The sequence below is a fragment of the Haliaeetus leucocephalus genome, unplaced genomic scaffold (assembly GCF_000737465.1).
Source record: "Haliaeetus leucocephalus isolate CR32 unplaced genomic scaffold, Haliaeetus_leucocephalus-4.0 Scaffold229, whole genome shotgun sequence".
Taxonomy (NCBI): domain Eukaryota; kingdom Metazoa; phylum Chordata; class Aves; order Accipitriformes; family Accipitridae; genus Haliaeetus; species Haliaeetus leucocephalus.
The window spans coordinates 10086850-10100651 of NW_010972665.1; the positions used below are offsets into that span (position 1 = coordinate 10086850).

Below are 13802 nucleotides of genomic sequence, written 5' to 3' on the forward strand. Positions count from 1 at the left end.
TAGAGATTTTTAGGAGCATCAGGTAAAAGGAAGAGAAGTAAGGTAGTGTTGGATGCGTGGGAGGACAATGAGAATAGGAGTTGGACAGGTGGTCATGCAGACGTGTATTAGAATGTTTTCTGTGCTACGAAAAATGGATTGTGCTCTTGCCTAAAGGATTAACCTTTATATATATATGTGTGTGTGTCCACATGGGTTGCAGAGAAGCCAGTGTAATGTTAAAATTGAATAAATCTTATCTACAGGGTAAGCTGTCAAGAACGTTTTAAAAAACAGCCAACTGAAGGATGTTTTCTGGATTTTCAACAAATGAACAAGTGTCCCTTTACAAATGTACATAGTGCACTGAGGGGAGTTAGAATAATCCAACAAGCAGTATCGATCCTAATGCAAAGATTCCACATAAATCTGTAGCTTGTCTCCATGAGCATCCCTGTCCCCGTTGCCATTCAATTTAATCCTCCAGTTTTCTCAGGGATGTGCTTTCTGGAAATCTGTTTTGGTTCTCTAAATTATTAATGTCATTAAAATTTATAATTTTTCTGTCATTACCTCTAGGAAAATAGAGATTGTAATGTGAAACATAATTGTCTCACTTTGCAATTTGTGTTATGATAGTTGAGCACAACTAGAACAGATTTAAATATTCCCCTGAGCAATATGGCTAGGTATTACAAACTAACTGAAGTTCTTTGTGGGCAGATAAAAAAAGATAAATTAATTTCCCAAATGACCAATATTTGTGTGCAAATAAATAGATGAGTGCCACAAATTCTTGAAGAGTAAACTTTGCCATTAATATGCCACATGAACAGAAAATACTGTGTTTAAAGGAATACCCTTTCAGTGTTCACTCCGTTGGTGAAAACTACTACTAGCCTGGGTAAGTAGTCAGTCTTATGCTTATGTCTGCATACCAAAATAACTAAGTGCTCCTTGAAATATTCGGAATAGCCAAATTCTTTCCCTTAGTAAAGGAAAAATCCAGGATAGGAGCAATTAGATAATAGATCATCTTTTATCCCTGGGTAAAGTGCTCTCCCTCCATCCTCATTCAAGAAATTCAATATTTACAGGCCTGAGTGCAAACTGCTATTAAAGGTGCCAAGCAATATTGAGTTAGGCTCTTTAACCTTCCTTAAAGCATATCCCTGAAATAAGCAGAAGCTATTATCTATATTAAGTAAAGATTTACTCCATGTTGCAGTAGCAACATCATGGGATCATGAAAGCCAAAAAATGGGCACGTGATATGGAATTTTGCGAGGAGCGCTTGCCTGGCCAAAGCAGCTGATAAGCTTTACTTAGAATACAGCATTCACACATGGTATGAATGGTAATTACTGTGTGCTGTCTTGTGCTGTGTAAAGATCCAAGAACGAAATTGGAAATTTGGGATATATTTGTTTGAAAAAAACCCAACCCTCTAGGACCAAATTAAATTATTTGCTTAGTTGTAAGTTTCACAACGTAAAGGAAATTTTCATATCATGTACAGAAAAGAAAACATGTTGCTTTTAAACAAATAACTAGGTGAATAGACTTTAATTGTAAGATCGGTGTGAAATATTTTTTCCTCTGTGATTCCAGGGCTTAGAACTATTTTTTGGATATATGCTGTTATTCGGATGGGTGTAAAAGTAAGAGCCAACTTCACATATACTTGTTTTTCCTTTTTTGGCTTGGGTTTTTTCTTCTTTTTTTTTTCCCTGTATTTATCACAGTCGGAATGCAGGTGACCTTTCCGCGTGTGACATTTAAGCTTTTGCATGCTGCTAAGCCAGGACTGTGAGCTTTCTGGAAACAAATCTGCAGGGCCTGCCCGTGCCAGGCAAGAGGAAGGGGTGCAGTGCCCTGGCCAGGGAAGACAGAGCCGGGCTGCTCTGGTGCGGGATGGTGGTGCCCTGCTCTCTCTCCTCTGCAGTTCAGGCACTCAGCCACGCTTTCCTGCTCCTGGACCGGGCCGAGGTGCCCTGCAATGCTGCCTGGGGCTGTACCGCCCTGTGAACCGGCACGGAAAGGTCCATGGTTTCCTTTAGCTTTTAGAGCACCAGCTCAAAAATGCAGATGTAGACCTTTTGTTCCCAGCTCTTCCACCAAAACCTATTTTTTTTCTATGCTTTTACATTTCTAAAAAGAAACCCAGTTTCTAGAAGGAATGGATCATATGCTGGTATGAATGTCCGTCAGCTGAAAAAAATACAGGAGCTTTGTTTCCCTTGGTGTTATGTACTGAACTGAGGCATTGAAGGATTTAGCTACTGTCAGCTGTCCACACAGAAAAAGGTGGCACTTCCAGAGTCAGATTTAGCCCAATTTAGGTTCTGAATTTCCCTCCAGAGGATCCCGGGTTACTTCTTTGGCTATATAGTAACTAGGCTTTTAAGTTCAGGACTCACTTGGTGCCTATAGCCAAGTGGGAAGAACCTGGGTTAATGTGTCCAACATAATTGATCTCCTCCACTACCTTACTTCTGGAAATCCCATGGAGGAAGCAGTTCTGGTCTGCTACGTATAGGCTTACATGTCTCAGGTCAAGCATTTTGACACAGGTTATGAGACGTCTTTGAAAGGCTGTGCATCACTTGGGGAGGACACAAAATGCGTGTGGTGTGAGGTGAACTGAAGGTTCGGATGATTTGTGATCTTTTTTCTTCTGTTTCCAGCCACTCAGTCTGAGTTTGCCTGCCAAGGGATGCAGCCTAGGGGTTTAGGAGTTAAAGCTATCCCATAAAATTGTCTTTCCCTCAGACTGCAGCTTAGACACGCTGTGTGGCTTTAACACCCCTCAGCCCCACAGAAGAGAAATCCAAGGCAGCAGTCTGGAGGGACGCGTAGAGCATGTGGATCTCCTTCGGTGTCTCCCTGCAAGGCTACAGGTGCCACCCCACATTTTCTATTAAGCCTCAAAATCTTTGGCTTCTATAAGAATATATTTATTTTCTGATTTTCTGTTTTCATGCCACACCAGTTGGTCTGTCGTTCGTGCAATGAATTTCACCTTCTGCAAAGTTAAAAATTCATGTTCCTAAAAAATGATGGGAAATTGGCAAAGAAGAACTAAATTGAGCCAAAGCTACAGTACTAGTCAACCATAACAAGTAATTATAATAACCCCATGGTCATTTCACTCACAGCTTGACAGAGAAAATGGCAAGAAAAGAAAATATTTTTTTTCTTGTACGTTAAGAGTACGGGGCCAGGTTCACTTCTGCTGCGGACACTTCTCAAGGTGTGGGTCCTGTTGACTTCAGTACAGCAACACAAATTATTTGCAGCCCCCTACCCTGCAAGGGGCTTAGAGCAGCCCTGTGCAGGCTGGGCGATGGCTTGGCCCAGCTGTGCAGCCAACGTGTGCTGGAGCTGGGCTGGTGTGAGTTGCAGATGCTGCTGGTGGCAGTGCTAAGGAGCTGGGCTGGAAAGCTGTTCCCTGCGGAGGAGATGCCTGGGGGAAGGAATGCAGTCAGCGGTGCCGCTGCTCGTCCTTCCTCGCAGCGGACTCCTGGCAGGGAATAACCATCACAGGCTGTACTGCTGGTAGGATTTCAGGATCAGCTAAGGCCCTGAATTTCAAACTATGCATCCTGGGGTAAGAAAAGAGGGTTTGATTTGGTGGCTTTTTTTTAAATACAAAATACGTAAAGCATGCAGTTGAGTCGGCTTCAGTTGCAATATAAGGGCAATAGATGCAGGCTCTGCCACAGGATGGATTAGGAGGCTGGGACATGGCAAGGTCTCCAAAGAGGCTTTAGACAGTGCAAAGCCTGGAAAGAAGAGCAGCCTGTCCTTGAGATCTCCTTATATCTTATCCCAAATTATTCTGTGTGCAGAAACTTGCATTCCCAAATGTGTCAATCCCTTCCATGAAGTTTCTCCTATTTTTTTTTATTTCTTAATATAGATAATCTCAAAAGACTTCCTTGAGTCACTATCAGGATTAGTCTGCAGAAATGATCTACTGTTCTTATGGGAAAAGTACTTTCTTGTAACGTTGTTCTCAGGTGTAAGGGCCATATTTCCTAAAGACGGTTATGTTTTCCATTTGTTTTGTTCTGAGGATGTAGCGAGGTTCTATCCTGTTAAACTGAAATCCTTTCTGTATAAATTTGGTTTGAAGGCTCTTGTTTTTACTTAGAAACCTATTGAGACCATCTTGGTGCTTTTCTATGAGGAACTGCAGTATGTTAGTATTGCCAAGATAGATGGTACTGTGTTAATCTGTTTTCTTTGGTTTCAGATGTTACTTTAAAAAATACCATTGCTATTAAACACAAAATAAGAACATTTGGTCTAGACTAAGCATGTACGTCTGAAGTTTTTTCCTTTATTGTCTTTTAAAAAACATTTATCCAGTAACAAAAGGAATATATAAAATGTCTGGACAAATACATGTTTTTAAAAGACTGTGTCTCCATTCACAGGAAATCACTGATAATGAAATATTAGAGTTGGTACATAGTGCTCTGGGGAGGATGACAGTTATCCGGCAAATTTTCCCTCTCTCAAGGGACAACAATCAGAGGTGCATGAGGAACAATCACCGAATATCTTCACTGCTGTGTGATCCACAAGAAGGCTACCTTCAGATGCTGCAGGTCAGTAGCTCTGCCCAGCAGAAAAGTCCATCTTAGGAATTGGACGTGAGATACTTTTCTGTGACTGTATTAACTCAGAAGAAGAATAAAATGAGTACAGATAAATCTGAGCATGTAACTTTTGGTCAAATTTTCCTGACTTAATTATTTCTTTTATTTCCCAGGACTGAGTGCTTTAGATGTGATGTTATGTCCATGAAGTACCAGCAAGTGGTTGCACTAACTCTGAGCTGATTTTGCATGTTTCATTCTCTTAAGAATCTTCTTCTAGTTGAAAAAAAAGAAAAAGTTGTACTATCATAGTCTTGTGCTGTTACTACTTGCTTATTATATTTATGCCTATTAAACATCTGCTGTGAAAGAGTTAATCTGGGAGAATAACAGAACTCTGATAGGTATTGGCCTGTGGAGCATTTAATATTTAGGTAAATGGACTGAATCCAGCTGATGTATTCAGTCTGTCCCATTTCAATGGTCTCGGAAGTCTCTAGCAGCTGATACTTGTCTGAGCATGTGAAATATACACTACTAGTTCAAGTTCCAGATTTGGGTAACAGATTTGACTCTGGTGTAAGCAACATCTCAAGATTTCTTGGCAATTTATCCCAGATATAGCATTTTTTCTTGCAGTAATTTAAATATAATTTTAGGTGCTATTTCCAAGGATAGTGCAATAATTTTGAAACACAGGTCTTGGACTTTCAATAGGACTCCATGTGTTTCTCCTTTACTTTAAGCACAGTTAAGAATCTTATTTGTATCACTGTTGAAGCTGTTGGATAAAACTGAAAACTTTAGCGAGACTGAGAGTTATAAGATTGATTAGAATCTTTCTATTGCAAATTTAGTCTTAGCCTGAGATGGATTGAGTGAGGACACAGTGGCTGAGCCTGTGAGTTGGCAAGCGTGGGTATTATGTGTTAGAGCGAGTCTAGAAAGGGCTCGGTTAGGCTGTGGGGAGCGGGCTGTTGGCAGTCTGGGCAGAGGTGTCCTTCCAAAGGGAACTCATGTGCTGCCTTGGAAGAGCTTCTGAAGAGCAAGGTGTGAGGCTGATGGGAAACCAGGAGAGGTAGGAGGATTCTCAGGAAGAGGAGCAGATAGGTCAAGATTTTCCAAGACACATGGATGAGGATGTTTGTTTTGCTTATTTGTCCCCTACTAAAAAGTTGTAGCTGCAGAGTCTGAAATCCTCTGAGTGAGAGACATGGGTGTTTCCTCCTTGAAGAGAACCTCTGCTGACTCAGGTTCTGTCACAGCAGTGGCAAAGTTTGGGAAATGCCACTCACGTGCCCTGCAGTTCTGAGCACCGGTCTACTCGTTCTGCACAGGGGAAAGTCGATGCTTATCTTGGCTTAGAAAGAGAAGACACTTTTGATCTTGTTAGTAACTCTGAGGTATGCTGTAATGAGAACAAAGGCCATGCATTTCAGAGGATCAAAGCAATTTCCAGTATTTTGCAAAAATGATCTATCCTGCACCAACAAATCACTCATTGGGGAACAATCTTACATTACAGCAGGATTTTGAGTATTGCTGCCAATGCTGGTTTATGCATAATCTAATTCAGAGACTCATCTGAAGGGCTCTGACAGACCTCTCTGAGCAAGTTCTTATTTGCTAATACAGTAACTGGTTTGCTAGCATGAACAGCCTCGTGCACTATTGCTAAATTTAATTGACAAGGACCCTTCAGGAAGGGCCCTCTTCCTACTTATTCCCAAATGTGGGTTTTGAGAAGCAAAACGTTCTCAGTTTCTATCTTCAGAAATATTATACCACCTTAGAAACTGTCTTGAAGAGAATGGAAGAGTAATGTTATGCTTTGCCCATTAGTTCCTTCTCTATGAACTTAGAAACAAGAAAGAGATAGAAAGAAGTGCGGAGGTATAAAGTTTGCCTTTTGGAAGTTCATTCCCTAACTGTCATGTCCAGCCACACTGGAATGAAATATCATGAAGGTGAAGGGCACGTGTGAGATGATTGTTCAAATCAGCTGCCGCCAGTATATACTGTGTTGTCTTTAAGTTTCTACAGATTGAATATAGGATGCTTTTAGCATGTGCAGTTATATTTGAAGCATTCCGTAGCTGCATTTTTTGTCATAGGCTTTGCCAAAACATCTAACGTAACACCTTGTGGGCATACAGCTCATATTAATTTCCAAGTATGACTGACATGTTATTAATGGTCCTGCAATTCAGGTACTTCCATCTTCTGTTTCCTTTTTCTTGCTTAAAAAATAGTTTTGACCTTTTGCTGTACAGAAGTACATCACTAAATTACCCCTGTTGCCAGAGGCTTGCAGTAGCTCCCAGCCCCATGTCAAGCTGCATGAATCCACCAGAGGCAGTGACCGCCTGCCAGCACCGAGTTCTTGCGTTGCTTTGAAGTGCTTTGATTAACACCATGGTTTGGAAATCCCTGGCTCATTCTCCGTTGGGCAATCTCATATTAATAATTCTTTGTTGTCAAGGTAACTTGCCAGCTATTGTTGGTTAACTATTTATTTAATGACTTTGAAGAAGAATAAGCTAATCTCTGTCAGCCTCTAGCTGTAAGATTTTTATAGGGGAGAATTTAGCATTTTTAACAAGCTGGTAAAGAAAGCAACATTTATGTCATGGATTATTAACTTTTTTCCTGGCTAAATTGATGACAATCTTTTTGGAATTATTTTGTTCTCAGTGTCTTGAGTACCGTATCCTGGAAAGTTGTTTTTCAGTAGGTGATTGTCCCAGTTTGGCGTTCTGACAGGCTTTTAAAGATCAGGCTGTTCTGCAAGCTCATCTAAAAACTCATCTGTTCTGAATGCTTTGTGGAAATCCAATCTTATTCCATCAACCCACTTGTCAAAATTTTGCTCATGCCCTTATTTCTTGCACGTATAATATACCCAGCTGGGTTTATGCCTCAGCTGGAGAAAAAGCTTTATAAAGTTTCTTGTCTTGGTCATTTCATTTGACTTCAGAGGACTACATTTATCTCTTTCTTATTCTTCATATATGATTTTCTGTGTCCATCTCTCTTACTTCTTTGTAAGTGGAAAAGATACAGTTTAGAACTTGCTGTCTTCCACTGGCGATGAGTATCCTGTGGTTTGGGCTATCAGCATTGTCAGTATTGCCTCATCTGGAGAGAGAATACTGAAGCACTTCAGGATTTATAGTTAAATCTAGTTAGGCCTAGATAGACCTGGTATGTATCCCTGCATGGCATTTGAATGGTGTTTAGCGGGATTACTTCTATTAAACTGTTTAGCTTATTTCAGACGTAGTCTTACAGATTCAATTTGAAGAAATTTTAATATATAACCTGCTTCTTTCCAAAATCTTCCCATTTAAATATTAGCTTTGAAGCCTGCCTACAAACCCAATTTTTGATGGTCTTTTTTCTTTCATCATGTTGTTCATGATGTGTTCATAAACTCAAAATCAATTTTTTTTCTGTTGATGTTTCTGAAAAGATTTCTCTTTAGAAATGTAATTCCCATTACAGTTTGTTTCTTCCCATATTTACCATTTATACAGTTAATAAGTTCAGTCTATGTGAGATTCTGTTTATATTAAAACATATTACAAGGACACAGTGTATATGAAATCATTTAGCATGGTCCAAAATATATAGTAAGATTAAAAAGGCAAAAAGAAAACCCAGCAAACTGTGTCATGAAATTAATGAGGTTATTTCTTACGGGATTCAGAGTCCAACCTCTCTACTGAAGAACTATTCCAGGCATCGCTTTGACGTATTTGAAGAGAAGATGTTGAGAAGTGTGGGAGGGTATTCATTGAAACAGCTACTCTTCTTTCTCTGTCAAAATTTCATTCTTCAAAGACTTGACCATCAGATATCTTTGTAAGCATCTCTTAGCAGTTGCTCTTACAGAGCTGTGTTTTTCTTTATGAACTGTCTTCTCTTCAGAAATGACTGCAATTTAACTACTGTAAGTAGAGTTATTTTTCGGAGATGTGTCTGGCTGCCTAAACTCAAGGGCCTCATCCTGCAGTTTTGTCCAACTAAATAGCCTTACTCTCATTTGACTTATTTACATGGCTGTTATTACACAGCTGTTAAGTGCTGCTGGGGGGAGTAAATATTGATTAAGCCCTAGTAAAGCATTCGTTTTCTCCCATAAAGGATTGATGAGCCACTTTTTTCTTTTCTTTTCATTACAAACCTGTATTTGCTTGTCTCTTTATCAAAGTTTAGTTTGGACTTCTGGCCAGATGTTCAGTCACGGTGAAGCTGTTTCCAAGTACAACGTGAATGAAAAGTATCCTTGAAATGACTTACTGCCCACTGCATGACATAACCTCTCCCTGAAGCCCGATGGCATGTGTTTTACACAAGGTGCATTAGCAGCAGAATTTGTTAAAAAAACCCCAACGACTGTGGATGTCTGCTGGCCATGTGGGATTTTGTGAGCACTCTGGAGGGTAGAACCAGCTTTTCCTCTCTGCTCAGACTACCTCTTTTGACTGCTGGAGTTCTCTGTTTGCATAATTATTTTATTGAATTTTTGTTCAGTGCTCTATCGGGGAGCAGACAACAGTGGCTAGAAGAAAGGGTCAATACCTCAATTTTTCATTTTTTTTATTGCCTCTGAAACCTAATTTGCACCACTATTTATTTACAAATGAGATAGGATAAAATGCTAGTCTGATACTCTGTTTTGCAATTCCAATATTACCTCTTGTCCTCCTGTCTGACTCTTAGTTGTGTTCAGTTTTCTTTACCAAATGTCTCCTGCTAGACTTTCCCTGGACAGTTAGTATTAGCTGTGCCAAATTCTTGAGACGTTTAGTGAGTGAAGCCAATGCCTGCAGCTAACAAGCTTGAGTGTTACAGGGTGATCCAGGCCCTGTATCATTGTTAACATGTTGTTATAAAACATGCTGAGTAAGAAAACACTCATGATTATGATAAATACTCATAATAAATAGCTGAAGGACAGTGAGCATTCAGAGAATAGAAACTGTAGGTAGGGAAAAGTGGTCTGAGATGTATAACTCAGTAAAAAGGGAAAAAAAAATGAAAAGGAAAGAAAAGCTGCTTATCAATAAAAAAAGGATTCTGAATGCAGTCTTCCAAAGAAATCTTTGGAAGCCCCATTGTTTGAGATACTTAAAACTAGAATGGGCAAAGCACTAAATAATACACTAGTTAGATTCCTTACTGTGAGAAGGCTTGAATAAATATACAATTGAGGTCTGTTTTTCTGTGGTTTTAGGAAAATTTTAGTTAGACTTTCATTTACCTCGGTGATAATAAATAGCCCTTTGGAAGTTTGAAGCTGACATTTGAGTCTTTAATGAACATTTGTTTTTTGACTCTGGTTTTCTCATGAATGCCAGACTGCTGGCTGTGATTTTGTTCTCCATGAGCAGCGAAGCATGTATTTAAAACGGAAAGTCGCACAATGGGCTCTGCAAACTAATTTAAGAGAATGAAATAGGTCAAATTTTCAGTCTCTCCATTCTAGCAATATCCTTGTAAGCACGCTGGTATACCATAAATAAGCCATCAATCTTCACTGCTCCTAGTAAGACGCATCCTGTCGTTAGAGAGACAAGTGTGTAACTGCGTTTGGCAGTACTTGAACTTTGGAAGTTGAAACACGGTTTTGGGGCCTGCTGCTGTGTGCATACACAAGCACAACGATAGCACTCCCAAGGCAGCAAGCGTTTCTGCTGCTGGCAGGCTGCGCTCGGTCTGAGCTCCTCTTCCATCTGCTTCATCCTTGGAGCTGATGAGTGCTGTGGCCACTCACAGGGTGATTTTGGCAGCAGCAGGGTACAGATGCCCAGCTTGGGAATGAGTTTTTGAAGCGGTGGCATCTGGGTGTCAGCTGGTCTCTTCGGCGGTCTTGTCTGGCTAGACTTCTGGCTCTGCCGGCAACTCAGAAGTTGGGGTCAGACTTTGTGGCTTGCTGGCCTTCCCAGAAGAGCACTTTTCTATGATTAGTGCCTCTGAAGGAGCTAAAAGCTACCTTCATACATAATTTTAAAAGTAAAATCACTCTGGAAAATCTCATGAAATTCACATAAAAACCTCTATAAAAAGACATTTAATAATGTGATAGGGGGAAAATTCCATTCTCATTGAAAATTTCTGCTCTGCTCTAGTAGTGTGTAGTGGATTTTTTCTTCATTGCAAAATAAAAGTTCATAAAGTCTGGAATAATTTTCAAAAGATATACCAGAACATGCCTAAAGTTACTCATGTACAGGACATACTCTTTAATGTATTAGTGAAACAGCCACCATCATTCTTACAGCAGGTAGATCAAAAAGCATTTCAGTAACAATAGCTCCAGCTCTTACAGCTCTCAGCAATGAAGTGAAAGAGTAACTGAAAATTGCTGTTTCTTCCTCCAAACAGGACAGAAATGAAACACTTCGTTCTAATCTAGGAATTTTTGTTATGTGAAGGAGAATCCCTGCAGGCAGATATATGTCCTTCCCTCGTCTGTTCCCCCTGTGAATATATAAATAGGGGAAATAAAAAATGCTCCAGAGCTTGGAAACCCCGAAGTAGCCAAGTACATTGCCTTGTTTTTTCTTCTTTCTTGCTTTGTTACCAATTCTGAATGCTACCTGAAGACTAATTTTTAAATTTACTATTTTCTCATGCCTCTGACAGCACTGGTGGAAACAGAGTATAGCTGATCCCTTGGGTATCTCACAAATTCCCTTTCAGTGGTCATGTTTATATTCAGAGGGAATTTGATAGTTAGCTGAAAATTAAAATATGTGTGCAGTTGTAGTAACAAGTATATATAGGCTTTATCCGCTGAACCCTTTTTGTTTTCACAGCACTGCTCTTCTGGAGGTTACAGCAAACTCATGTTGCAAATACACTCTGGTACATATGCAGAGGTTTTGCTGCATTAAAATGAATATAATAGAAAATAAAGGAAATTACTATAGCCCTGGATTTACTGTAAGATGAGGCCAGAATTTCTGTGTCTTGTTTTAAGTAACATTTTTCTACAAGAAAATACATACACAGTAATGAATTCAGGTAGAAAGTGAATATTATTTTGAGAAGAGGAGCATATTTGAGGAATTTATTCTTATTTTCCTACCTCAGAAAGGAACTAGGAAAAAAGAAGATAAAAATATACCTCACAGTAATTTAATAATGTATCTTACTGTAGGTATTGAAGGAATCAACTATTCAGCTACACTCACACAACACTACTCAGTCATCAGATTAGACCTGGTTCCATAATTCAGTTTTCTAGCATAAATCTAGTTCCCATTTGGGATTGGGAAAAGATATTTCATTTATACTACTGTGCATATTTGGGAGCTGGGTTTTGCTCTGCACACTGTGAAGGATCAAAAGGACATTATTTTCTAAGTTACCAGGATATTTTTGGTTGTTCTTGATTATTTTTTGCACTTCGAAGAAGTGTCTCTTGACCTAGAGGACTACCAAAACAGTGCTATCATGCGTACATCCTGCCTTCTCTTGTTTTAAATAAACACATTGTCTACACTCTGCGTTTTGATCACTGTGCAAAACAGATTCTTTGAGTCATGCTTTACAAGTTTTAAAGGGTCCTGCCCTTAATAGGGTGGACTTATATATTTTGTGTTAATTTATGTCTGAACTAGCAGACTGAACAAATAGATTATTAAAAAAAGAGAATTGGTTTTCTTAATATTACAAATCCAGCCTCAGTTGTGGAGGTTTTGCTGCTGTTTTTTTCCTAGCTTGCTTATTTTCTATTCTAAAAAAGTGTTGATTGTGTGAATAAAATTCAACTTAGTCTTCCATAGGATATTGACTCTTCAGTGAGTAGGGGGTAAAATGTAGTAATGTATGCCTGTCATTTTTACTGGAGTAAATACTCCATTAGTATGATTATATGAAAAAAGGAATTTTGCTGATTAAAAAGTACCATATACTTATTTTTCGGATGAGGCTTTCAATAGAACTGGAGTGGCAAAATACTAGAGGATAAGTGTGTACAACAGGATGTGTAGAATATTCTTTCCATGGCAAAAAGTAACTTGCTGTGTTCTCTGCAACCTTTTGTTCTGCCTTGGTACATATCTCCAGATGTGTGACAGAAGGATGTAAGTATTGGGAAACTCCTCTCGTGCAGACCCTTTCTTGCTGTCACTCCATTTATGTCATTCTTTCAAAACAAAATAATGAAACAATAGTGATACAAAATCCATTATAGGTCTAACTGAAATATGAGGATTAGGTTGGTAAACACGGGATTGTTTTGTTTTGCTCTACAGCATATGGTAATTTGAGTTGGATGCATGGTCATGTAGGCCAAGATCCTCAAAAGCAGTTCTCTCAAACTTTCAGTCCATTATACATGCAGAACGGTGGTGGCTTCTCTAAAAGCATAAAAAGTAGAAAAAGAAGGAAAGCAGTTTACCCAAGTACATCTTCTATTTTGCCCTAGAGCTCTCTGCTAGCAAACCGAGCAAACTGTTTTTTTGGAATGAGGCTGCAGTTTTCCAGAACTGAAAAAGAACGCTGCCAAACTGAGAAAATGCAAAGCATTTCGGATTTGTGGTCGTTCCAAGGCAGCAGGCAATCAGTTGTCAGTTAAAAGTGGGGGTGTAAAATCAAAATCAGCGGGGAGCAAAGAGGATCATGATGGCACATAAGAAATGACATTTTTCCTTATGCATGTAAAATCTATTTCTAAGCAAGTGGGTTTTGTGGTGTGTGGTTTGGGGTGGTTTATTTTGTGGGTTTAGGGTTTTGTTTTGATTTTTTTTTTTTTTTTTTTTTTTTTTTGTGGAGAGTAGCTTAACACAGAAGAGGAAAAGTGCCCTGTGGAATAATAGGGATGCGTTTGGTTGCTTTATTTGAAAGTTGGTTGGAAAGTATCTGCAGAGTAGGGAGACAAATGCAACTAAGCAGAAGAGACTTAGTTGCTGGGACTCTCAATAATTTTTTAACTACTTGCTTTTCCTAAAAAGAGAGGAAATCTGCAAAGTAGCTGCTTTGGAAACTTTTAAAAGGAAAAGGAATAACTGGATAAAATAGCAAATATAGGGAATGTAGATTGCTTGTTCAGGAAAGCTGGAAAGAAAAGGGAAAGAAGATGGCAATGCCAGATGGGAGAGATTCCCAGTGATGGTATCTCATAGCTTTTGCATTATTTTCGCATTAAGATCCCTTTTTCTGTTTAGTCACTTAAATAAGTGGGTATCCTCAACCTCTTTTTTG

At 39.2% G+C, this 13802-nt stretch overlaps 1 protein-coding gene across 1 annotated transcript in view; it reads left to right on the forward strand.

Moving 5' to 3' along the window:
• Nucleotides 1-13802, forward strand: part of GRID1 (glutamate receptor, ionotropic, delta 1) — a 554546-nt gene that overhangs the window by 437385 nt on the left and 103359 nt on the right. Inside the window, exon 6 of the mRNA XM_010567883.1 lies at nucleotides 4422-4595. Within this exon, the coding sequence (XP_010566185.1) occupies nucleotides 4422-4595 (174 nt within the window). The remainder of the gene's footprint in view (nucleotides 1-4421; nucleotides 4596-13802) is intronic.